Here is a 27,783-nt window from a genome sequence, read left to right as displayed (position 1 = left end):
TTAGAGCAGTCAGGAATATTACATTGAAATCAATGTGAATTTGAAAGAGGATGGGAGGAAGTGAACATGCAGGGTTCAAACGCTCAATCTCAGAGTTGACAGAGCAAACCCACCTCCCCCCCCCCAAAATAAATAAAAATAAATAAATAACAGATAAAATTGTCAAAATGTATACATCATTGTCTGAGGAGATTCGTGACAGGGAACAGCAACATAAACATAACTATTGACTTACCCGTTTGCTAATAATACAGTCAGTTTTATTTTGACTTCTTCAGGTGACGATAATGGTGACTGCTTATAAGTAATGTAGCGCAATGCCATTTTGCAATCTCCTTGGTATAATAGAGACCTGATGATTCTATAATGTTGCCAGTCACCCAAACTCCTGGTCACTAAAGGGTCCAGCATAACAACCATGGATTCCTGAAAAAGCAAAACAAGATTTGATTGATTTTTAGTGTTTTAACGCCACTTTTAAGCTCCGTTTTGGGGCTATTTTGTGACGGTCAGTTTTTATTGTTTGGGGAAGCCAGAGTGCCCGGTTAAAACTATGACCTTCGATAAAAAAACTGAAAATCTTAGTCAATTAAGATTGGAGTCTGGTGCACCCGCACGATCGGGATTCAAACTCACAACCTCAGTGTTAACTGGCTAGTGATTACAGTAGTAACTACTTAGAGCACTCGGCCACCAAGGCCGTAAGCAAAACAAGATGGTAGTTAATAGTTTAAACATATTCTTTTGACCAAAAAAGACCTATTGGATTAGACTCAAGTTTTTCAACTTAGAAACGTCTTCTCCAAAACAAGATGATATAGACATGCTTAAAAATCATAAAATTGTTGGAATCGTTGTAAGACTAACAGTCCACAATAATGCAAATCAGAAACAAGAATTGAACAAGCTGAAATTTCCCACATGTTTACAGATAATGAATGAACTTTCTGTTGAATGTCTTTTTTTTTTTATTATCAAATTTAAATACAGGTAACAGTGAGTGACCAGTGAACAAAGAAATTGAGCTGGTGGTTAGATAAACCCTGCCAGAAAATCATGTACATTTAACATTACTAAATTAAACGATACTTACCTTGGTTAAAGTTGAAGTTTAATTTGAATTCTATGTAGTCATAGAATCACTGAAGTGATCAGATGAGAAGCACTGCGCAACCGCAACCTCAGTCTTTAAAGATACAAATTTTTTGATGATAAAAGCCAAGTGGTACTCTACCAATAGCATATATATATATATATAAGCCTTATAAACTACACAGCTGTAGGGAGGGTGGTGGCATCTGATCACTTCAGTGATTCTATGACTACATAGAATTCAAATTAAACTTCAACTTTAACCAAGGTAAGTATCGTTTAATTTAGTAATTCTATTACGTCATATCACTTCCGCAATCAGATGAGATTTTAAAGCACACTCAAAAAATTTTCAATAGTAACTTTTATATATATAAATGTAAACAAATCAGTTATTCAACACATTTACATCAAAACTATTAGAATTTATAATTCTCTTGTTATAGAAAGTTGCAAAAGTATTCACATTTGTCCAACCCGCTTTACTCATAATATCAGCTAAAGAAACATTGTACAGTTTAGCTTTAGACGTAGCTGCAGATCTCACTGAATGTGCACTAAATTGTCGAGTGTCTATACCCGATTTTTGCAAAACTACTTTAATCCAACGGGAAATAGTGCTGCAAGTCACTGCTTTGTGCGGCTTAATGTAACTGATAAGCAACTGCTTAGTGTGAACACGCAAAATTACAGTACGTTTAATATATTCTTTCAAAACAGTATATACACACAACCTCCTATCTGGAGGAAAAGCTCTCAGTTTGACATCTGGATTCTTATATCCTGGTCTAGACTGTTTTAATAAAACATCTAAATGAAAAACAAATTCATCCCTCAATTTTTCCATACAGTCAACACTTAAAAACTTCAGTGTTTGTACACGAGTAGCATTTGTTAATGCTATCAACATAACGAGCTTCAACGTTACTTCTTTTTAAAGTTAACATATTTACAGGTGAAAGCTTTCTCAAGTAGTTCAAAACTAATGATACATCCCATACACAAATGTTCTTAGATTTTGTTGGTCGAAGATTATAAACTCCTTTCATAAATCTGACTACTAAAGGATGTGCTCCTACAAGGACATTATCTATCACTAAACCTAGTGCAGAAAGAGCAGATCTTGCTGTATTTATGGAACTGTAGCCAAGACCATTTTCAAATAAAATAGTCAAATAATCTAGCACTATATTTATAGAAATTTGAACTTCACTAATTTTCCTTTCACGACAGTAAGAAAACCACTTTTTGACAAATACTTTGTACTGTTTTTTAGTGCTTTTTCTCCAAGAGCATAACATGATGCTGGCAGTTTTTGTCGAAATTCCTCTGTCAATAAACTGTTTCCTGATACATGACATATCATTAGATTCAATGTTTTGTTCAATGGATGGACAGTGTCCTTGTAAGGAAGAGTCAGTAGATCTTTCCTTGCCATAACCAGTATGGGTGTATCGATTAACATCTGCATCACCAGAGTAAACCATGCTTGAGTCGGCCATAACGGCGCTACTAAAATAACTGTTGTCTTGTCTTTCAAGATCTTCTGTACACATCTGCCTAGTAAACTGAAAGGAGGAAATAAATAGCATTTAAAGTCACTCCAGTCTATAGAAAATGCATCTATAAAACTAGCATCAGGGTCAGGTTTCCATGAACAAAACCTTTTTAATTGTGAGTTTAGACGAGATGCAAATAAATCAATTTGGGGTTCACCCCACAGTTCACATATATCACAAAAAATGTCTTTGTTTAACTGCCATTCAACTTGATCATTGAACTTTCTAGATTCGGCATCTGCAATAGTATTTTCAGTCCCAGCAATGTGGCTAGCAGTGAGCCACACATTTTCTTTCTTTGCCCAAAACCAAATAGATTTTGCAATAGTGTTACAACATATTGACTTGATTCCACCCATTTTATTGACATAGCTTACTGCTGTAGTATTGTCAGTTAATATTTTCACATGTGTAAAACATTTTAATTGAGATTCAAATGATTTCAAACCATACAAAATTGCAAGTAATTCTAAATAATTTATATGATATTTTTGTTCATCAGGGGTCCATCTACCTCCTGTTTTGTTGTTAATAAGTACTGCTCCCCAGCCAGAGAGTGAAGCATCTGTTTGTAAAATAATTTGTGGATTAACTCTGTCCAAAACTCTGGACTGTGTATAAATATTACATGACCACCAAAGAATTTCTTTTTTCATTTTATCAGTTATTTCCATATTGACATCAAAATTGCCCTTAGCCATCTTTAAGGCATGTATTTTTTTCTATTTCAATATCTCTATAATACAGTTGACCATAATCAACAGCAGAAAAACTTGAGATTATCAAGCCTATATAACTAGCAACTTCTCTTATTTTAGAGTTATGTCTTGAAAGTAATTTATGACTTTCTTCATGTATCATTTCTTTTTTGTCTTGTGTTAAAGTGACAATCATTTTTTCAGAGTCTATCAAAAACCCTAAAAATTGAATTTTCTTTGTTAAAGTGACAATCATTTTTTCAGAGTCTATCAAAAACCCTAAAAATTGAATTTTCTTTGTAGGTATAAGAACAGATTTTTTCTCATGTACTATGAATCCCAAATCAGATACCAATTTCACAGTATCTTGGATATTTAGACTACACTCTACAATTGTATCTCCTATCAATAAAGAATCATCAATATAACCTATATTGATATGACCTGATCTGCGGAGTGTAGCATATACCAATTTCATAAGTTTTGTAAATAAACGTGGTGCACTTGCTAACCCATTTGGTAAGCAAGTATATTGATAAATAGAACCTTTCCAAATAAATCTCAAATATTTTTGATATTGCTCATCAATGGGCACTGAATAATAAGCATGGCGCAGATCGACACTAGCCATGTAACAATTTTGTTTTATCAAATGCAATGCCATTTCAAAAGTGTCCATTTTAAAATGGTGATACTCTACATGTTCATTTAACTTCTTTAAATTTAGTATCATCCGATATTCACCATTCTTTTTTGGTGTCACAAATATTGGTGAAATATATTCTCCTTCAATAGATTTTACCTTTTCAATTACTTTAATATTCAGTAAATTTTGAATTTCTGCATCTATTATTCTAGTATCATTATTATTTGCTACTATATTTCTAATAGTTGCTTGATTTTGAATAGGATGTATACCATCAATAAACTCAATGGGACATTTATGAGCAATATCTAAAATATTACTATCTGAAGTAATTTCTTCCCATTTATTTATAAATTTTTTCAATCTACCTGCTTCAAAATTTATACTCACAACATCAGGTTTTAATATCTGTATTTGTTGTGAGTCCACCTGGAGTTTTTTGATTCTCCAGTCTTATCTGAGCCTGCACGAGATGCTCTACCACGGCCTATACCTCTACCACGGCCAGTGCCTCTACCAGAGATCCTAAAATACCAAGGTCTACGACCGCCTCTAAAGCCACTGTTGAAACCACCCCTTCCTCGGATTTTATTTGATATTCTACTACACTTGCCAATATCATCAACAGTTTTGACTACATCACCACCAAATAGGTTTTTATCATAAGGGACTGTAGCATTCAGCAAATGTCCATATTCACCAATGATATCATACTTCATGAGAGTTCTTCTCATTAAGCATACCAATCTGTTAGCATGCCCCATCAGAGCGAGTGAATCCATACAATCGTCTAACATATTACTATGCTCAGTACACTCCTCTTTCTCTAACATTAAATCTAGTTTATTAATAACTTTAGCCATGACAGTAGCTGTCTTCACAACTACAGACTGAATAGTTTTCATTTTGTTATCCACTGTTTTAGTCTCGGGACTTAAAATATCCCAAATAACCTGGTCAGTTTGAACAGTAACGAGACCGTCACAGTTTTGTGGTCTCTGAAGTTTCTCATCTTTCATGAGATCTGAAAATCTCTCAGAAGAAATCCCATTTCTAAAAATATCAGTTATATTATTAGCCAACTGTTCATTAATAGATGGTGCATACTTTTCACCAGACCTAAATTTTTTGCTCATGCTAGCAAATCTTGTCTCTTCACAAGAGTCAGATTTTTGTTTCTTACTAGGGGGTTCATCCCTTTTTTCATTATCTGCTTGGACCTCGTCACAAGCGTCATCATAACAATCAGACTCGTTTTGATTTTCATCATCATATTGATATTCCTCATCATAAAGAGCGTCTATTCTCTTGTGCATGTTATCAACCCTACAGTTGGTTTTTACTTGTTCAGATCTTATCTGCTTAAGAATATCAAGCATCTCATTGTTATTAGCGTCACCACTGACACTACTAGTACTAGACTTTGCTTTAGAAGTGGACGGCATACTTTTAGAAGTGGACGGCGTACTCGAGGAAGGGGGCTTACCCTGAGCAGCAGACTTGGACGAAGCCTTGGAAGTTTTCGACCTTGTTTTCGACTCCTTTGGTTTATCAAAGAGTAAAGCATCTTCATCCTCTAATCTTAAATAGTCATCGTCTACACTCGAAGCCTTCTTATCAGGCGTTTTCTCTGATTTCTTATCACGAGACTGTATCATGGCGTCCGCCATATTTGTTTACTGAATAGTAATCTCAAACCCACACGAGAATGAAATTAAATTCTATAAAATTTTTAAACCAGATTTAATCACATTAAATCTTCAATAAATTTATTAATTGACTTCCTCGAAGTCATATAATTAAATAACAAATCAATTTTCAAGGTTGCAATACGAGGTTACTAACACACGTCAGTTCCCAACGAAAGTTGACAGTACACTGAGGTTGCGGTTGCGCAGTGCTTCTCATCTGATTGCGGAAGTGATATGACGTAATAGAATTAACAATCATATAATACCCATGGTTAATTAACTTCATTGGTTAATGGAAAGTTTTTTGGTGATTAAATCTTTCTCAGAGATACTATGAGTAAATAATTCTTATATGATTTGTATATTAAGGAATACGTTGATATGACTGGTCGAGAAAATTTCCGGTAGTTACTCTTGACCTTGGTTATTTTTCGATAGAAGACGTTGACCGAACTTCTTTTCGTAACCAATGTAAACAAGATGGCGGCGATAATAACACTGACTTTAACAAAATTTATTTTCACTGCATGTTAATCGTTAAATAAAATAATACACAAAAACATTCGTCAGTTTGAATGATAAGAAGTGTTTTTGAAGTTAACTTTTTATCAGATAGCAAATTTCTTTGAGTACATATGTTTGTGTTAACCAACAAATATATTCATGCCCCAGACCTATTCAATGACATAAATATACAATTTACGTGTGATAGAGGTAACGAGTGGGGAAAAATATATTCCTTATCTCAAATTTTAAAGAATTATAAGGATTAAACGCCTTTTTAAAGGAATTTATTGGTATATAAACTGGACCAAATCACTCACAAAAAAATAAAAGTCCGAAGTGGTCGAGTTTATACACCAATAAATTCCTTTAAAAAGGAGTTTAATCCTATAATAAACATCTTTTTGGTGCAGGCGAGCCATTTTAGTATCTGCTTTTTTTGTTTTAAACTTTGCAGTTTTTCAATGATATTGTTATCCTTTAATAAAAAAAATTAGGTCAAATCTGACATATATATGCCAGACAGAAATTTAATATCAAATAAGGTAATTACATTCTAGATGTGGATTATCAAGATCCTACATGTATACCTTGTAATATTACATGTTTTGTAAAAAGAGCTTTTTGTAAGTAAAAAGGTGAATAATTCATTTCAGAATATAAAGATGCATGCTAGTACAATAACAGTAAGTTCAAGAATACAGGGATCCAGTTTGCCATTTAAAAAATTTGTACGTCAATAATCAGTGAATGGTTCTAAATTTATATTTTTCTTTCTTCAGATGATTGAAATACCGTGAAATTACTTTTATTCATGGGTATCAATTTTCGTGGTATGAGCAAAAGTTACAAAAAGTAACAGGATCTGCTTACGCTTCTGAAGCACAAGAGATCACTCTGTTTTTAGTGGGGTTCGTGTTGCTTAATCTTTAGTTTTCTAAATTGTGTCTTGTGTTCTATTATTTGTCTGTTTGTCTTTCTTTTTTAGCCATGGTGTTGTTAGTTTATTTTCAGTCTATGAGTTTGAATGTCCCTCTGGTATCTTTTACCCCTCTTTTACATGTTAGTGGATTATTAAATTCATGGATTTAAGTTTTCTGAAGAACTAAAGTGGAGTGAAGAATTTGAAGCCATCAAATACTCTAGTATTCCTTACCTCAAAGTCTTTGTGATCCAGCAGCCAAAAACCTTGGACTAGCTTGACTACAGAGATCGGGATACACTGTGACTTAGTAAACTTACAAATCTTCTGAGAAAACTAAAATAAAAATAATTATATGTAAATGACCTTAACCATAAAGATAAAATATGTGTCAATAAAATGACTAGCTACCCTCATAGTATCAAATTTCCAGGTTCAGAGAAACCTGAGGACGGTAAAGCATAAATACAATGATATATGTAATGTAATTGCAGTGGCAGATCCAGAACTTTTTGTAAGGGGGGCCCGCTGACTGACCCAAGGGGGGTCCCGCTCCTGTCACCCTTCAATGATTCCCTATATAATCAACCAATTTTTTCCCACGAAAGGGCCCCCCCTCTGGATCCGCCTATGAATTGTATTGTACAACTTAAATAAAGATAATTGTATGCAAATTTCTGAGGAGAAACAAGAATATGTGTCCATAGAACACCACTCTCAGCTCTTCTATTTCCCATGTTCAGAGATCCGGAGTGATAATAGTAATGTTACTCTATAACTATAGTATAAGTATTCAAAGAATTCAAATACAGAAAATTCTAATGCAACGACGTTTGTAACGTTCATTTTGATTGGATAACGTCCCTTTTTTACATGGCATCAATTGACAACTGATGCTATGGGACATACACGCAAGCGCAGACGGTATATGACAGATTTTAATAACATGTTTTAATGTTGTTTTCTGTCAGTATATTAGAATGGAGATAACATTATTGTCAGTGGCGTAGCTTGCATGTATGCTCAGATGCTCAAGCATCCACATCATTTAGGAAATTTTTTTTTTTTTTTAATAAATAGTGATTGCATGTGTTCACAGCAGATACAAACGGTGGTATCCGAATGTTACAAGGGTGAGGATTTGAAAATATCGTCTAATCATTTAGTGAATGTAAACAAGATGGATAAATCGCAAAAAAAGTGTTCTCTACTTTTTCGTGAAAAGTCTATGTCGTAGCTTGTCGTCGGCTGCGACAAGCATAGAGGGTGGTTATAACAAATCTGCATGTTTAGTCTGAAATTGAGCTAGTTGACAACTAAACCATCATATCCTGATTACGTTTCCTGTGACGCGAAAGACAACGTGATAAAAACTGTATTTGTAATTATGGAGTGTTATCATTTCTTTGCTAATAAATTCCTTCTCCATCTAGACTAAGTTACAAATATCTTAATTTTATTTTCAAGAAAAGAGTACCTATGTCACAGCATTACACTTATTTTATTTATCGAAGATACACAATATCTGGAGAGAAATAACAGCTTCAGAACAAATGCAATTGGATTTCAGTTATGATTTATATTTCCAATGGGTTCAAAATGGATGATCAGGACTTATTTTCACAATTGTCAAAGACATTGCTGATGATACAAGTTTCACAAAAAGCTGGCAGGAATTGTATACATGACAGTGCTAACAAGACCAGACGGACGCAGGCCGCCCGGTATTTCCATGTCCACTGCAATGCTTTAAGACAATTAATAAAAAAAAAACCATTGTGAGGCTTATAATATTCCGAGAAAGGGGATCACTTCGTTTCCTATATTCCGAAGTTCCATGAACAGAGGTGCCGCTGTACTTGTTATATTTATGTGATGACTAGTGTGAAACTTTAACATTAAATATTTTTGAATTGAATGTAGATTCTTTCGAGAAAACAATAAAATTCTGTTGGAAAATGAATATATATTGGTTGGTATTTTGAAATTAAACAAAAATCTAACTAGTGTCGAATTCTAGGGGAATACTCATGCATGAATGGGAAAATGTCCAAAAAAATATGATTTTCTGCATAATATGGTCCCAAAATTTTTTTTCGCCTCGCTCCAATTTCGCATCCACATCGTTTCAACACTGGCTATGCCACTCAGGGACTAAACTTAACTGTTTTTGTCTAGGGGCCAGCTGGGTCCCTAAGATATTTTTTCCAGGTGAAATTTTAGGAGCCCAACAAATCTTTATACAAAAGACTAAATGAAAATAAAACTGAAAATAACTTTTTATATACTTACTAACAGTGTTCCAGCTTGAAATCTCAGGGCAGAAGGGTGTTAGTGCTCCTAAGTAAGGAGTTTTATAAGTAAAACAGGTGAGATGGGAGAGGATTATATTATTTTGATGCAACAATACATTGCATATATTGCAGAAGCTTAGAACTGTTGCTTTTTTTCTCCATAATTGTTAAAATTAAAAGCATTTATAAGTGCCCCCATGTAAGGAGGATCATAAATACAAGAAGTAAAACAGGAAGTACAGTCTAGTTTATGTTCAAATACAAATTTCTCTAATTCTTCTTTAAATGTATGTTCATGGTATGAAACAAAACAGTTTTTTTTTTTAATAAAGCTTATAATATTTAAATTATTGCCACCAGAAATGTATTATAAGATTTGACAATAGTTTTTTCTTGCCAAAATTGCCTCCCTTCAATTGTTTTCAACTTCCTGTTGACCCGACGATATGGCTGGGTTTTTTTTAATAAATACTATTTCAATCAAAGCCATCCTCTAATAGCGTTGAAAGGGTACAAATCGGATTTACTTCAAATTTTTTACAGTCGCCAGCTGGGCGATCAGGATGTCTAAATATATTCGCCCAGCCGAAAATCTGGTCGTCATGGGCGACTGGGCGAGCGTTAAGTTTAGTCCCTGCCACTGATTGTATTTTAAGCTCCGACGGCATCAATTGGGGATTTGATGGTCGCAAATACCCGTTTATTGTCTCCACTAACACGTCGCCAGTAAACTTAATTTGCGACCATCAAATCCCCAATTGATGCCGTTGGAGCTTAAAATACAATACAGTTATCTCCTAAATATCCAACGAGTGATTGAACATGATATTAATACATGAATACCTGTAGGGGATGAGTTAATTATCAGTCTTGTTCAGTCATGAGTTGAATATCTTTCAATATTAGAATTCTTTGATTTGTTTTTCTTTTTATTACACTGACAATCAACGACAATGGGCTTTATAATGGAATTAAAGTTGAAAATGTAAGGTACAATATCTTTTTCTATGCATTCACATTTGTTTTGATGTGACCTCATCAACGACTTCTTGACAACTTCTACATCGATTGATGTATGACATTGATTTATTTCACATGTGAAATAATCGGTTTTGATTTCACTAGGAAAGCACGGTATTTCATAGCAAACAAATAATACTTGGTATTGAATAGTGACTTTATAGAACACTTTGAAAGTGAAAAAGATCGCTTGGTTGTTTGTCAGTTATAATGCCACTTTTTATAGTTATCAACAGTTTCATACAATTATTAAACTTTCCAATTCTGAAATTATTTTGAAATATTAGAATATTACTAAAATTTAGCAATATTTTTCAGTGTGCACAATCTAATAGCAGGGTAAATATGTATTATTTGATAAACAATATATAATAATAGTTTATATAAGCTGCTAAAAAGTATATCTTGAATCAGGATACAAATGAAAATAACGAGAATATAAACAGTTTGTGTGTAAATGTGTCAGATATTTTGAGCTAAGGGCTATTCCAGAAAAAAATGTTTGGGGGGGGGGGGGGGGGGGGGGTTTGGAAGGCACATTGTATTAATAATACATGGGTGATGGGTATCAGAGCAACTTTTCACACTATAATTCACAATTACAATTGTTCTGGTGACGGGTGCTGACAAAAACTGCCTTCCAACCCCCCCCCCCCCCATACATTTTTTTCTGGAATAGCCTTGTTTACAAATCGTTATAAGGACATCATATTAGAATCTGAAGTTTTTGTAACAGATCAATTATGCTGAGAAATTTTTAATGTTTATGTCTATTCTGAACAAAACTAATGGCCATGTTGACTTACTTGTTCGTGTTGTGTAGGGTCCACAAGTGAGACCAGGTCTAACAAAGAGTAAAGCACTAAAGCATTCTTCATTGTTAAGTCTATCCCTTCCAGAAGGTATACATTAAGTAGTGCCTGTAATAATATTAAATAAGTCTATAAGTCAAAATTCCTACATTTTGTTTTTTTAAAAACAGAATGATTAAATTGACACAAAAAGGATTATCCTGTTTTAAATCAGACCCAACTGGATTTTTGTCTTATCTGGAAAACTGATTTCTTATATGTTTCTTTAAATATTCAAGTTTATGATTGGGTTTTTTTTACATAAATTTGTAATTTGAACTCTTTTTTTTAAATATGTTCTATTGTATTGAATTGTGTGAAATTGTATCATTGTTTGTATGTATTGCTTGACCCTTGTGGGTGTAGTTTTGCAAACTAAGATTTATCCACTTTTGTAATGTTGCAAAAGGATCAATCATGGAAAATATTGAAACTTTATTGAACGCATCAATGTAAATATAACGGAATTTGATGAGACTGTCATCAAAGTGAGAGGGTTAGCTTTATAAAACCAGGTTTAATCCACCATTTTCTACATTTGAAAATGCCTGTACCAAGTCAGGAATATGACATTTTTGTCCATTCGTTTTTGATGTGTTTTGTTATTGGATTTTGCCATGTGATTATGGACTTTCTGAATTGATTTTCCTCTAAGTTCAGTATTTTTGTGATTTTACTTTGTAGAAAGGCATTTTTTTTTTTAATTTGTTGATAAGTAGATTTTTTGTGAAAGCTTTCTTTTTTTCTAAATTCCTAACCTTGTTCAGAATCAAATTCTTAATAACCCATGAGGTATATTACATTAAAATGTATGTGGGAGGTAGGAAGGGACGTTTAATTATTGAATGTGGGTCATGGGTCTGTTTTCAGTATGTATCTATTACCATCATGTAAAATAATCAGTAATGGTTTTTGATTGTATGGATATTTTGAAAGTCCCTACCTACCCTCCCACATAAATTTTAATGAAATAGCCCTGATTAATTGAATAGCTTACATGTAAACTTGGCGGTGGATACAATCCACTCCCACCTTCCTTCATCCACAAGTCACTGACAGCAGGACCCATGTTATTAACCATGCCATCAATTAGTAGTAAATCTGTTTCACCAATATCACTGAAACATACAGTAGATTTAAATAAATCAGCATTTATTTTCAAAGGTAGAACTATTAACTATGAATTCAAAGCTGGGAAGACAATTCTTCAATTCAATGCTGGTTTTCAGAACGGGTTCAATTTTAGTAATGAGATATTTTACACAATTCTTATCAAAATGAACCATAAAACATAGCAGCACCAACCTCATTTAAGAGTAATAAGTTTCTTAAAAAAAGTTACACAATTTATTGTCATAAGCATTAACCAACTCATAATTCAATATGTAGGAGAACTGGAAAGATGAGTCTGATAGATATTAAAAATCCTTAAAGGTATCAAGTTAATGTCAAGCTGTAGAACAAATATTTGGTTTCTCTAAACAATATTACTGGCGAAATGTCTGTCAAAAATATGAAGTTCATTCAACATGTTCAAATGGCATAAAAATATGCAGCCAAGTGCTCTTAGTTCACATGGCCCATTATACAAGCCAAATAAATGTAAAAGTTCACATGGACAAAAGACTGCAGAATTATGGCTAACTTTTAGGGGCCAAAATCTATACAAACAAATATTTGTATCTTTCATTAATTTTGTCGAATATAAATAAGGCCATTTGTCTTTTTCGCTTGAATTGCTTTATATTTTGTCATTTCAAATTCTTTTATAGCTTAGGACATGAACAGGTTTTGCTCATTGTTGAAGACTGTACAGTGATCTATAGTTGCTTTACATCTATGACATTTGATCTATTGTCAATAGTTGTCTCCCTTTGGCATTCATACCAAATCTTCATATTTTTCTATTGATGGCATATGCTAACGATGCTTAAAATGCATGCATGTGATATGATTGGAATGGTTCACATTACAACAAGAGTGCACACGCTGAAATGTCTCGCCTTCTTTACTAATCATTGATATTATGTTGATAGTCCTAAATATAAAGCTTTATTACAACTGTCACATAAACTTAACCAAGAAAACTAAACATTGACCAATGAACCATGAAAATGAAGTCAAGGTCAGATGGACCATGCCAGGCAGGCATGTACGGCTAACAATTCTTCCATACAACAAATATAGTTGACCTATTGCTTAGTTTAAGAAAAACAGACCAAAACACAATCGTGTAAAAACTTAACACTGAGCAAAGAACTGTGAAAATGAGGTCAAGGTCAAATAAAACCTGCACGACTGTAATGTAGATCATAAGATATTTCCATACACCAATATAGTTGACCTATGGCATATAGTATTAGAAAAAAAGACCAAAACTCAAAACTTAACTTTGACCACTGAACCATGAAAATGAGGTCAAGGTCAGATGACACCTGCCAGCTAGATATGTACACCTTTTAATCATTCCATACACCAAATATAATAGACCTATTCCATACAGTCTAAGAAATACAGACCAAAACACAAAAATTTAACTATAACCACTGGAACCATGAAAATAAGGTCAAGGTCAGATGACATCTGCCAGATGGACATGTACACCTTACAGTCCTTGACAGTTCTTGTCCATTTGTTTTTGATGCATTTTGTTATTTGATTTTGTCATGTGATTATGGACTTTCCGAATTGATTTTCCTCTAAGTTCAGTATTTTTGTGATCTTACTTTTTCCATACACCGAATATTCTAGACCTATTGCTTATAGTATCTGAGATATGGACTGAACCTCTAAAACTTAACCTTGTTCACTGATCCATGAAATGAGGTCGAGGTCAAGTGAAAACTGTCTGATGGGCATGAGGACCTTGCAAGGTACGCACCTACCAAATATAAAAATATAATTATCCTATTACTTATAATAAGAGAGAATTTTACATTACAAAAAAATCTTAACTTTTTTGTTCAAGTAGTCACTGAACCATGAAAATGAGGTCAAGGACATTGGACATGTGACTGACGGAAACTTCGTAACATGAGGCATCCATATACAAAGTATGAAGCATCCAGGTCTTCCACCTTCTTAAATATAAGGCTTTAAGAAGTAAGCTAACGCCGCTGCCGCTGGATCACTATCCCTATGTCGAGCTTTCTGCAACAAAAGTTGCAGGCTTGACAAAAAACCAATGCAAAATGGTGGCAATTAAACAAATGGTCCAAACTGGGAAAGATTGAATGTTTGTGTTTTAACACCACTTTTAAGCACTGCTATTTGGGTATTTCCTGGCAGCCAGTTTTTATTGATGGAAACAGAGTGTCTGGAGAAAGCCACTGACCTTCGATAGGACAACTGACAATCCTAGTCAATTTAGATTGCAGTCGAGTGCACCTGCACGAGTGGGGTTCGAACTCACAACCTCACTGTTGACTGGCTAGTGATTACAGTAGTAACTACATAGACCAACCGGCCACAGAGGCCCCTAAAATGGGCAAGATAGGCTAATCTAAGGACTTACTGGTGTAGTTTCTGGAGTTCCTGTCTCCGATGTTCAAAGGCCTGCACCAAATTAGCTGCTGGGTAGCTATATTGCCCTGGCAGTAAATGCTCATCTAATTCTATTTAAAAAAAAACATTTGTAGAAAGAAGAATTTTCAAAGTACTTAAGGATGTACTAAGGTGAGGTTTTGGAATTCGTGTCAAATGTTCGAAATTCTTGGTGTTTTTCCATAAAATACAAGGTAAAATATTTTGCCCCATAACACCTCATGAAAGGTCATTTACCAAAATTTTAGAAGATTCTTGATTTTCTTCCTTTTGTTTTGAAACCCAAATAATACCAATGCAAATATAAGGTAAAAGTCCGAGTCAGCCTTTTCCGCCATATTTTAAATCTCAAATATCTCGAAAAGGAGGTCCATAACCTATCAATATTTTTAGCTTATCTTTATCCTTAAGTGATGCTCTACCAGTTTATAGTATTAATTTTGATTTCTTAATTTCTTAATTTTACCTAACCTCACCTAAGTACATCCTTAAGTTATTTAGAAACTGTGAAGTCAATCATTCTAGTTGATATCAATTTTCATGTATTTTCATTTTGCAAGGATATTTGATTTCAAGCTCAGTAAAATTTTACTTCTTTGATCATTTATATTTATTTTCAAGTAAACTCACTAAAATAAGTATTCCACAAATGATAATGATACCACAGCATACTAAAAATAAACTGCTGTAGTTGTCTGATGTCATATTCAAGTTATTTAGAGAATTTAATGTGGATGGAAGATTTGAAATCGTTTTCCGCTTTGTTTTGTTCACAACCTTTACAGACTTAGGACAATTAATAACTTCACACCTGTCTTAAGTTTGATAATAATTTGACCCCTGCTGTTTTAAATTTGACATTAACCCGTCATCACAGTTTTTCGTATAAAAGAAATTATTTGACTTTCATAAAAGGTGTCATTTGTTAAAGTCTCAATTAAGATACCATGAGCAATTTAACCACAGACTGAACCTCAAATATTGACAGAATTGCTTTGTCACACTAGCTCAAATAGGAATTTTAGTTTTAATTTTTGTAAAATCTTTTCCATTTATATTTTTGCAATAATATAAAAATAAAAAAAAATCACATAGTTTAGCTCATTATTATTTGTGGGATACTAGTTTTTCGTGGATTTCCTCCGTTGAGGTCAACCAAGAATTTTTAAAATGTTCCCACAATTGTAAAACATTTTCAATCCAAGAAATTTGGTCCCCGCAAAAATTAATGAATCTATAGTATATAGAAAACTTCATACCATCATGTTCAGGTAGTAGTCCTGCTCTGACAAACCACATCACAACCTTCAAATGCTGGCTGATATACAGAACCACACTTAATTTACTCTGTAACTGTATGAATCCTATAAAAGTAAAAAAATTATAACAAGAATGTGTCCCAAGTACACGGATGCCCCACTCGCACTATCATTTTCTATGTTCAGTGGACCGTGAAATTGGGGTCAAAACTTTAATTTGGAATTAAAATTAGAAAGATCATATCATAGGGAACATGTGTACTAAGTTTCAAGTTGATTAGACTTCAACTTCTTCAGAAACTACCTTGACCAAAAACTTTAACCTGAAGCGAACGGACGCAGAGATGGACGAACGGACGCACAGACCAGAAAGCATAATGCCCCTCTACTATCGTAGGTGGGGCATAAAAATCAAATGGTGCAAAATTTTATATTATATAATGAAGTTAATTCTAAGTAGAAAAGGACCATGAAGAGAAAGAGACAGACAGGGTTAATTCAGTATACCTCTCATTAAGAGGGAAAATTTAAACAAAGTATTTTGATTGGCCAACCTCATATATTTGTGGGGGTATATTCTATAATCTACCAGTCTGTAACTAAAGGGATCTGCCATTTTGATTTCCAGAATTTATTCATTGGTATGTGACTTCTTACAAATCTAAAAAGCAGATGTCTCACCTGAAACTCTTTTTTATCAAATTTAATGTATCTTGTTAAGAAAAGTAATTAAAGATAACATATATCTGGTGTTAATGCTTGACCTGAAAATTGCAACAATGATGTCATTCTTGTTAGCCTCAAAAGACGAGAACAATATTTCATAGAATTTTTCCAATAATGTGATTCTTTACCCTGAAGTTGGTTTTAAATTAAATATATCTGTATGTTTTGCATTAAATTTAGTTTGATTGATTTTTTGTGTGTTTTAACGCCACTTTTTTAGCACTGCTTTTGGGCTATCTTGTCAAGCCAGTTTTTATTGGTGGAGGAGGCTGCATTGCCTAGAGAAAACCACAGACCTTCGATTAGGAAAACTGACAATCCTAGTCAATTAAAATTGGAGTTCAGAGCACATGCACGAGTGGGGTTCGAACTCACAACCTCTGTGTTGACTGGCTTGTGATTACAGTAGTAACCACTTAGACCAATGTCCACTGAGGCCCCATACATTAAATTGGAGATAACTGTATTGTGTGACCTATGTTAAATTAGGTTTTATTGTCACCTTTATCAGTTTACAAAGCTCTGCTACATAAACTCAATTTGTTGACTACAATTTACATGTACAAAATTTCGTTGAAATTACCTTGCTCAGTGGTTGATAATCCTTGATTTAGAAGATGTCTAAAAATAGCTGCGAGATGAGACAGTTTCTGATACGCATGATGTAACGTCAACATTGACCTGGTGTCTAAATTAACAACTGACCAATCATATAAAGGTGAACCTGTAATAAAAGAAACTAATAATGTACCAGGATTTCAAAAACCACGAGACGAACAGATGTAATCAAAGCAAATAACCTATTGCAACAGAGATACGTATATCTTACATTTTTTGTAATTTTGATAGTATAATGCAAATATTGAAACTAAAATGGCAATATTTATAATGTAAACTATGCAAAATATTCAAAGTTAATGAACCATGACTTAAGGTGCAGGACCAAATAAACTCAATGAAATGAGAAATGCCTAAGCTTATAATACTGCATACTAAATACCATTGCCTTATCAGAAATAGTTCCTTTTGTACCAACTTAAACACATTCTATAAGTTATAACTTGTAAACAATGAAAATTTTTCAAATTCCATGATCTATGATGAGAGGGTCAGGCCAAATCAAAAATGAAATAATCTCCCTGGAAATTTTGAAATGCTAATACAACAGTATACCAAATATCATTGACTTATTATCAGTGGTTTCTCTTAAACTGAACAAATCACAAACTTCTACACGTTAACGAAAAAAACCATTTAAAGTAAATAGACCATGATTGAGAGGGCAGAGCCAAATAATCTTCATGAGATGTGCCTTTATTATTATACTTCTGCATACCAAATATCCTTGACCTACCACTTGGGGTTCCCCTTAAACTGATGTAATCACAAACTTATATTTGTTAAATTAGCAAACCTTAAATAGTCAATAAACCACGACTGAGGGGGCAGGGACAAAATAATCTTCATGGAAATGTGATGTGCCATTATGAAAATACAATTGCATACTAAATATCAACCTACCACAAGTGGTTCCTGATTAACTGACCTAATCACAAACTAATACATTGTGGACAACCACACCACAAAAAAATTAAATCAATAAATTCAACTAATATATTCTCAGAATTCTAAACAAATTTGCATGACAAATGAGAGTGGCTATTTTAATTCAAACCAACCAACACGCAGTGCATTTTATATTGACCAATCAAAAGTCTTAAGCAATATTGGACTTACATGTATTATCAATTGTATTTTTAATATGTACCACACGGCTCCATGACCAGTCTAAAACGAACTTCAATGTGCAGCCATGATGAACATATTCTGAAAAACAAAGATAAGTATAAGACATGAGTAATCAACGAGGCAGTCTCAGAAATTACTATTGAAATATTAAAGTTCAATCACCTGAAAAAATTTGACTTCAAATGTTTTAATAGGCAGGGGCAGATAATTTTAAAATACTGTCAGCTACAAAAAAATATGTTTCATAAATGCTGAAAAATTCTGACTTCAGAATCCTATAACTATCATAACAATGGTTACTTTGTTTATTCCCCCCCCCCCCCCCCCTGAAAATTTGACTTTTCATACAATATAAACATAATATTTATTTTTTCTGAAATTTCACTTTTCATACAATATACACATAATAATGTGTATATTAAAGGGTTAATTTTTTTACCAAATTTGGTAAATCTGCAGTTTATCTCATGAATCAAATCCAACACTGTCAGACTAACAAAAATAATTGATCACAAAATCAAACAATTCATAACTGTTCGACAGGAAAATGTCTGTTTAACAGTAATATTCATGGCTGTTCCATTTAAATACACCTAGCACTGACAAATGACAATCAAACAAAAATATTTTGTATATAAAGGCAGTCTGACAAACAACTATTCTAATTGCAGTGGCCTCATAGTAAATACAGATAAATTGATTCAATTGCTACTTTAGATTGATACTATTTTAAAGATGATTTCAAAAGGTACTAGATATTTGGGAATGGAACAGCCGTAAAATATTTCCACATTTATAAATGAAACTTACGATGATAGTATACCGCTGCCAAGATAACAATACAGAATGTATAAACAATGCAAAAATATTCTTTTCCTTTTTTATTTTTTCTACAATAGTTTCAGTGGCATTTGTGTGTATTCCCAATATTTTATCTTTTGTTATCCCTAATATTCGTCTATAAAGTGTTGCATTTTCAATATTGTTACTTACGTACAATATATAGCAGCAAAACCTTTCTTAAGGTGGTACCCAACACTTTCACTAAAATTAATTTGGCTCGTTTAATTTTCATAAAATTTGGACAAAGTAATTACTTTGACCCTTTGACAAAATTATGAAAATTTCAAAAAAATTTGAACTAACCGTTTTATCAGAAAAATTACACTGTTTATATAGCAATTTGACAAACACATATTTTGATCATTGAGAAGCTTAGTATTCCCTTAAAACACATCATAATTAAAACGTTTAGCTGATTTTACAGAGTTATCTCCCTGTAGTGTTAGGTACCACCTTAACAAAACCCCATTGAATATCTAGTTCAGATTAGAAACGTGGTTAAATTGGTAAAGAAGTTTCATTGTTAGTCTCTATATGGATATAATATTCAGTAAATACATGTTTCTAGCTTGCACAGGATTCATATTTGTCAGGTTTCAATGTATAAATTCTCAATCACATGAAAAACGACACAAACATTAAAAAGTCATTGAAATAGGTCTAGGGTAACTTTTATAAACAAATATCTGTCACATATTACTAATTAGAACCTGTCTTGAACACAACAGGTATAAAGAACCTAATACCAGGTTAACCAGATGCTCCGCAGGGCACAGCTTTAAACGACTGCAGAGGTCGAACCCTGAACAGTTGGGGCAAGTATGGACACAACATTTAAGCTTGATACAGCTCTGAATTTGAATTGTGATTAAATAGTTGACACAACATAGGTTTCTGACACAGAATGAATGTGGTCTAAGAACTTAAACTTAAAAATTTTAAATTGCACATTTACCTATTATGGTCCAATATCCAAAATCTAAATACATGGTTAGATTCAGCATATCATAGAACCCCAAGAATTCAATTTTTGATGAAATCAAACAATGTTCAATTTTAGACCCTTTAGACCTCAATGTTGACCAATTTGATAACCGGGCACAAATATTAAAAATCTAAATACATGGTTAGATTCAGCATATTAAAGAACCCCAATAATTCATTTTTTGATGAAATCAAACAAAGTTTAAATGTTTACCCTTTTGGCCCCTAATTCCTAAACTGTTCGGACCAAAACTCCCAAAATCAATCCCAACCTTCCTTTTGTGTTCATAAACTGTGTGTTAAAATTTCATAGATCTCTATTTGCTTATACTAAAGTTACTGTGCAAAAACCAAGAAAAATGCTTATTTTGGACCTTTTTTTGGCCCCTAATTCCTAAACTGTTGGGACCAAAACTCCCAAAACCAATCCCAACCTTCCCTTTGTGGTCGTAAACCTTATGTTAAAATTTCATAGATTTCTATTTACTTATACTTACTTATTGTGCGAAAACAAGAAAAATGCTTATTTGGGCCCTTTTTGGTCCCTAATTCCTAAACTGTTGGGACCAAAACTCCCAAAAATCAATCCCAACCTTCCTTTTATGGTCATAAACCTTGTGTTTAAATTTCATAGATTTGTATTTACTTATACTTAAGTTATAGTGCTAAATGTCTTCGGACGACGATGACGACGCCAACGTCATACCAATATACGACCAAAAACTTTTGAATTTTTGCGGTCGTATAAAAAACTATATCGATATAAGTACTAACCTCCAGGGGACCAGTCTTGTATACATCTATTCAGAAAAGGTAACATGTTATATTCTAAAGCCATTGTCAATAACTGTTCTCTCATCTGTGCCTGAAATCCAAATATCATTTTAAGTAATCCACCATTTTAAATACATGAAAGGAAATATACTATATAAAGTAAAGTTTGTAACATTTTTGTTGTCATTTATTAGAAAAAAATGCAAATCTATTCAAGCACTGGAATTGTTGAATATTTTTCAATTATTAAAATCATGGTTTGAGATGTTTCCAAATGTTGTCATGTTAAAGAGTAGTATGCAATATTTTCCTCTTAAAATCAATCAGATTCAGCTTTTTATACTGATCCTTAGATTTTAGATAACAAAAGATGTTTTCTGTAAAACTTTCATTTGCTAATGGCTTGTAGATTTCTTTACTACAATCTAGTGAGAATCTTGATTCAGACTTTCTTGAACCACATGTTAAAATAAATCAAATAAGATGATCAACCAGCTTCATCAGCAACAAGGGAAATAACTCATGACAAAGGGAAATAACCCTATCTAAAATTAAATCAATGGACAATTATCTGTAGTCACTATGAACTTTTTCTTTAATACTTTAGCCCAATACTGTAATCAAAACATATGTAGTCAATAGTTTTAAAAAAGATGAAGGGTGGAAATATTTTTTTTATAAAGTAAACAGTTCATTGTTTAAGTTGTGAATAAATCATATTAACACTAGATTCTCAGAGTTCTTGAAAAGCCATGGTCGAAGAGATTTGACCACCAAAATTTGAAAAGGAAGGACACAATTTAGGTATTTTGTAAAAGAATTAGTAGTGAAGACCAGCAGTTTTTTCTTCAGGGACCACCAGATATAAAAAGATTTCGAGAAGTTTGGATTTTACAATCACTGTGATCTTTTATTTCTATAAGACACAACATAAGTCTATGTTTATTATGGAAAACTATATATATACCGTTTTTTAAGATATTCATTTTGGTTTTATTTTGCTGTTAGGTATTATGCAGTATTCCTAACATTGTTTTTTTTTATTCTTTGGGCCTCAGTTGAAAAGTGGTCTCTGAAGTGATCAATATCCTGTCAACACTGAGGTTGTGATTTAGATCCCCACTCTTAGTATGGTGATTTTGATCCTGTTCTTAGAGCTAATTTCCCATGAATGTATAGTAAGACTTTGGTAAGCTTGCTTGCTTTTTTATATATTGTCCAATTGTTACTGGAATAACATTAAATCAAATTTAAATATAGTATATACAGTTTTAACTATGACTGTCTATATTGTTTGCAGATGTTGAAATCTTAATTACAATGTTTGAGCTGTTTATACGAACAAAGCAAGCACACAAACCAAAGTATAGCTCTACATGCATTAGGAAATAAGCTCTATTTGACTGCAATTGCTGTTTTTTCCTGCTTTTTGGATTCCTCCATCAATGAAATTTGCCTGCCACTAATAGTACCAATACAAACAATTAATTAATACACTTTTGATTAATTAACATACTGTGGTGGGGTTGTGAGATGAAATGTCTAATGGCCGAGGCAGTAAACCCATTAAGATACACAAATTATACTGTTCTTTGCAGTTTAGTAAAACTGATGGACCTATCTTCTCCATGCTAGCTAAAACCTGCAAAGATAAAAATAAAAACACTAAACAAAGCCATACTTAATATCTGAAATGTTCATGTGTATAAATTTAACTTTTTCTCATTTGAAATTGTAATGTAAGGGCTATTCCAGAAAAAAATGTAGGGGGGGGGGGTTGGAAGGCACATTGTATTAATAATACATGGGTGATGGGTATCAGAGCAACTTTTCACACTATAATGCACTATAATTTTTAATTACAATTGTCTGGGTGGCGGGTGCTGACAAAAACTGCCTTCCAACCCCCTCATACATTTTTTTCTGGAATAGCCCTAAGATAAACCCTACAAAAAGCTGTCACTGTTTATTGAAATGCATATTACAAAGCCAATAGATGTAGGGCTCACACTACTTCAGAATCATAGAAACGAGGCATTTCTCTCTTTGAAACTGATAGGGGAAATTGGTCAGACTTGAAAGAAAAGTGCTTGATCACCAGTTGAGCAATAATATAATGATATATGCCCTATCTGAGGTCCAAATTGGAAACAAAACCTGTCACAAAAAACCTAATATATAGTATTTAATTTTTTTGATTTTTTCACCAGTGTTTGTTTAGAATAATTTGAAATGATGAGAATTTATGGAGAAATTTTAGGCATTCATTAATGTTAGTCTAGAATATGGAGATGTAGACTTAAGTAAGTCACTATAACTTTCAAAAGATTACCATTGGGTTATTTTGTAATATTCATAGATTGCTTGATTTTCAATTTGAACGGTGAAATTTTGTTTTAAAATCAAATAATTTAATTTAGGATGTAACATGTCTTTTGATTGGCTGACGTTATTTTGTTATCCGCCCATAATCATAATTCAGTCATGTCACCTTGACGTCATTAAATTATAAGAAATGACTATAATATTTTTTTCTGTCTATTTGAAATAACATAAAAAATGTGGTGCACACTGTTAAATAATCTGCTACGCACGTTATTCAGTGTGCACCACATTTTTTATGTTATTTCTTCATAGACAGAAAAAATATTACAGTCATTCCTTAAATAAATAATTGGCTTTATCAGTCGTTCCACTCTCTATATTACTCTGTTCAGCTCTTTATATTATTCCGTATTACTGCTTTGTGACGTCAAATATGTTGACCCGGCTGATATTGCAAAATATCAGCTGCTCAACTTAATATGAATGCTTTTTTATCTCGTTCGCAGCCATTTCTCTACAAAAAGCTTCATATTATGTCTTGCAGCTGATATTTTATGATATCAATATGCAGACAACCTAAAAATCTGTACATACCTGTCTCTGTGTACCAAGGAATTGACATTTTATCAAACCAGATTCCATTATCAGCAAAGCATCTAAAACAAAACAATACTATTATTGAAATTCATTCTATTTTGAATTTACCTTTTTTCAGGCAAGCATTTATGATTCATTGAAAAAAAATCTCTGGTTTTGCACAAACATATTAACTTGCTTAATAAAAATAGCTAAAATGGTAAAAGAAAATTTTTCAATTTTATGAAATTTACTTTCACTCTTTGTGCTTTTAAAAGTTGTTAAAAATAAAAAAAATATATGAAACCTATGTTTTTCATATCGAAAAGTTATCAAGAGTTGCCTCCAATATACAACAATATTAAAAAAAAACCCATTTATTATGTTTTCTCTCAATTTATCAAAGATCAACCAAGTAAATTCAATTCATATAATTGACATATATATAAAATTGTTTATCCCATAACTTTAACTGAAATGCAAATGAATTAAAACTAGGCAATGGTTGTAGTTTGTTGATGTGGTTCATAAATGTTTCTTATTTCTCGTTTTTTATAGTTAAGACCATTGGTTTTCCCGTTTGAAGGGTTTACAATAGACATTTTTGGGGCCCTTTATAGCTTGCTGTTTGGTGTGAGCCAAGGCTACGCGTTGAAGACCGTACTTTGACCTATAATAATTTTTCCCTTACAAATTGCGACTTGGATGGAGAGTTGTCTCATTGGCACTCATACCGCATCTTCTTATATCTATGAAAAATTAACTTACCAAATGCCAGAGATGCAGGATAAAAGTGTTGTTCTGGTGGCAGAGGAGAGGTGTTGATAAATTTACTCAAGCTGTTTGTCAAGATGTGTACAGCCTGTAAATAAATAAAGAAATTAAGAAACTACAGTGTGCATCTATCTTTGCAATTGTTGAACATAAAATGTGAGCTTTTATAATTGCCACACTTATCCTGTCGCAATTTTCTAAATAAACAAAATCTTCACAAAAATTTCTGAATTAACAGTACTTATTTTTTGAAAATGGATTATCAAACAAGAATATGAGTTAAATAGTTGAGCTCACACTATGTTTTTATGGCAAATGAATTCAGAAATTTGGGTAAAAAATCTTAATTTGGTTTAAATTCATTCCTGTCAGTCATGTGGCAATGTCCAGTAATAAATGGTTTGATCCAGTAAAAGTTCATTTATTACTGGACCAAATGACCAAGTGTAGATGTAGGAATTTTGTAAAAGTCATATTGTAAAAGACTGTTAAAATACTGACTGGACATATACTGAACCAAAAGACCACGGCGGTCCCAAATACCTTTGGAACCTCTGGGTTTATAGTAAATAAAAGTTCACATCCTAATGAGTACATGTTCTTAGTTTCATTTTTCCATTTTATCAAAATAAAAATGGTGGACCCAATAATTTTTTTTCAAAAGTTAATGTTTTTTTTTTATTGTTATGAAGCACAAATAATCTAAATTTCGCTATGAGATAAGCTCTATTCATTGCACTGTTTTTAATTTCTGGACAATGTTTTCATTAAGACATCAAGACAAGCAAATAAAATCTAAACATCTGTCAAGAAAAAGGCTCTTTTTTTCAAATAAAATGTGTATATTTGATAAAGTAACTTAAAAGTTATCTTGGCTTGGTTCAATTTAAAACTAGCAATTCAATCTGGCACTAGCAAATCATAAAATTGAGAATGGAAATCGGGAATATGTCCAAGAGACAACAACCCAACCAAAGAGAAGGTAACTGTCAAATGACAACAATGGGTCTTTAACACAGCAAGACAAGCCCTCACCCAGAGGTGGGCCTCAGCTGGACCCTAAATAAAAATGTATACTAGTTCAGTGAAAAAGGACTTCATACTAAACTCCAAAACATGAGTGAACTAAAATTAAAAAAGATACAAGACTAACAAAGGCCTGAGGCAACCGACTTAGGACAGGGGGAAAATCCAATGGGGTTAAACATACTATGAGATCCCAACCCTCCCCTATACCTCAAACCAATGTAGAATAAACAAACACACAGTATACACATAGCAAATCATGTCTTTTTTCAAAATTTTGTGTTTCTGGGTTGATGTCTTATTGATGTTGACATCCCTCATGTTACAAAAACTTACCAATAATTCGTCGTGTGCTGAGTTGCCAACAGCTTCGTCAAGAGAGTGTATAGATAGATATGAACAAGTGGCCAGGTTACCTCCAACACCCCTGTAATCAATCAAATCAATCACAATCAATTACATATGTTCTTTCCTAATGATACAATATATAGTGGGTTGCTACCACATATATATGTAACTAGGCTGATTAACTCACAAAAGGAATCAATGTCCAAAGGAGTTATACGTAAATTTAAAACACACCATGAATTTATGTTTAAAAAAAACACCATGAATTTATGTTTAAAAAAAAACACCACTTTTTGATGATTTTACTTATTTATAGCAAGTTTGTGGGTAATTTAAAGGTATAGTTAAGTATGACAGTTTTTTTAAACAAATGCAATTTTTTAAAGTGTACATTATCATGTCATTTTTCATAGTGAAAAAGAAATTATCAATTTACTTCCAAAAAAACATAATGTATGTAATAAAATATGTCGAGACACCCACTTTAAATACAATATTCATGCACTTTTGTCAAATGTTGTAGCAAATACCATTTTAAATCTTCGGTTTGACCCATTTGTGGATTTATAAACACACAAAATACATCACTCTATAACAGCATACTTCCTTGGGACCACTGAGGCTGTTCCAATAATAATGGGAATTATAGGCAAATTGCATACATCTATTAGAGCTATATTTCAGTTCGATATAAATCAAGGTGGTACCCAACACCTTTACTAAAATTAATTTTGCTCGTTTAATTTTCATAAAATTTTGACAAAGTATTCACTTTGACCTTTTGACAAAAATATAAAAATTTCAAAACATTTGAACCAACTATTTTATCAGAAAATTACACTGGTTCTATAGCAGTTTGAAAATCACTAATTTTGATCATTCACAAAGCTTAATATTCCCTTTGAAACACAGTGTAATTAAAATGTAGCTATTGAAGAAATTATTCTTGTCTACAGCTATAAACTTCAGTTCTTTTTTTATTGTGTATATTTTATCCGTACAGCTACCTGAGAGTAGCTGGCATCTGAGCATGATACCATCTGTTCATATCAAACACTGCCATTTGGTAAGTCTTCTGACTGCTTTCTGTTGACTCCCAAACAAAAAGACAGCGACTCAAATCAGGTCCATGAACACCTGAAAAAATGTCCACACAATGTCATATATTATAAGACGACTTGAAAGTGGGGTCATTTTTTCATACATGAAGTCACAGTATTTAGGTGTCATACCACCAATTACTCCCTCAAATTTAGAACGTATGTGAAAGTAGGCCTACTCGAACAAAAAATAGTGCATTTGATGTCATTGTTCACCTAAAGTAACCAACAAATTTGCAGAAATGAAACTTTTGTTGAAAGAGAAATATATTAAGACCATTTTGAGCCAAATTTTACCTGTCTAGGAGTTTGCATTTAAAATTGAGGATTAATGCGCTCCATGGTATACTAATTTAAGATTTCCAGAAAACCAGGGGTTATTTTTAGTGGTATCTTCTTTCTTAGGGCTATTCCAGAAAAAAATATATGGGGGGGTTGGAAGGCACATTGTATTAATAATACATGGGTGATGGGTATCA

General features: G+C 32.8%; 2 protein-coding genes across 11 annotated transcripts in view; both read right to left on the bottom strand.

The window, feature by feature from the left end:
- Positions 1-27,783, bottom strand: part of LOC139502185 (protein ELYS-like) — an 80,509-nt gene that overhangs the window by 30,781 nt on the left and 21,945 nt on the right. For 7 of the 10 annotated variants that reach the window (XM_071291599.1, XM_071291602.1, XM_071291605.1 and 4 more), the window contains exons 11-24: positions 27,212-27,341; positions 26,193-26,283; positions 24,825-24,918; positions 24,075-24,136; positions 22,672-22,797; positions 21,156-21,246; positions 18,543-18,632; positions 17,389-17,529; positions 16,080-16,184; positions 14,792-14,891; positions 12,275-12,395; positions 11,233-11,346; positions 7,347-7,448; positions 236-426 (exon numbers count right to left, since the gene is read on the bottom strand). In XM_071291599.1, the coding sequence (XP_071147700.1) occupies positions 236-426; positions 7,347-7,448; positions 11,233-11,346; positions 12,275-12,395; positions 14,792-14,891; positions 16,080-16,184; positions 17,389-17,529; positions 18,543-18,632; positions 21,156-21,246; positions 22,672-22,797; positions 24,075-24,136; positions 24,825-24,918; positions 26,193-26,283; positions 27,212-27,341 (1,558 nt within the window). Of the gene's footprint in view, positions 1-235; positions 427-7,346; positions 7,449-11,232; positions 11,347-12,274; positions 12,396-14,791; positions 14,892-16,079; positions 16,185-17,388; positions 17,530-18,542; positions 18,633-19,364; positions 19,380-21,155; positions 21,247-22,671; positions 22,798-24,074; positions 24,137-24,824; positions 24,919-26,192; positions 26,284-27,211; positions 27,342-27,783 lie in introns of all 10 variants that reach the window. The other 3 variants (XM_071291596.1, XM_071291595.1, XM_071291597.1) reach the window with 1 other exon arrangement.
- LOC139502187 (uncharacterized) lies at positions 2,531-5,930 on the bottom strand. The gene is made up of 2 exons (XM_071291606.1): positions 4,386-5,930; positions 2,531-2,660 (listed from the first exon to the last, which is right to left on the bottom strand). The coding sequence occupies exon 1, from the start codon at positions 5,663-5,665 to the stop codon at positions 4,397-4,399; it is 1,269 nt and encodes a 422-aa protein (XP_071147707.1). The 5' UTR covers positions 5,666-5,930; the 3' UTR covers positions 2,531-2,660; positions 4,386-4,396.

Source organism: Mytilus edulis, chromosome 13 (assembly GCF_963676685.1).
Source record: "Mytilus edulis chromosome 13, xbMytEdul2.2, whole genome shotgun sequence".
In the NCBI taxonomy this organism is placed as follows: Eukaryota; Metazoa; Mollusca; class Bivalvia; order Mytilida; family Mytilidae; genus Mytilus; species Mytilus edulis.
The sequence above is the reverse complement of the archived record's forward strand: the minus strand, read 5'-3'. Positions and strand labels throughout refer to the sequence as shown.

Coding starts and splice junctions, on each gene's coding strand:
- LOC139502187 (XM_071291606.1), bottom strand. CDS start 5,665: ATGGCGGACGCCATGATACAGTCTCGTGATAAGAAATCAGAGAAAACG.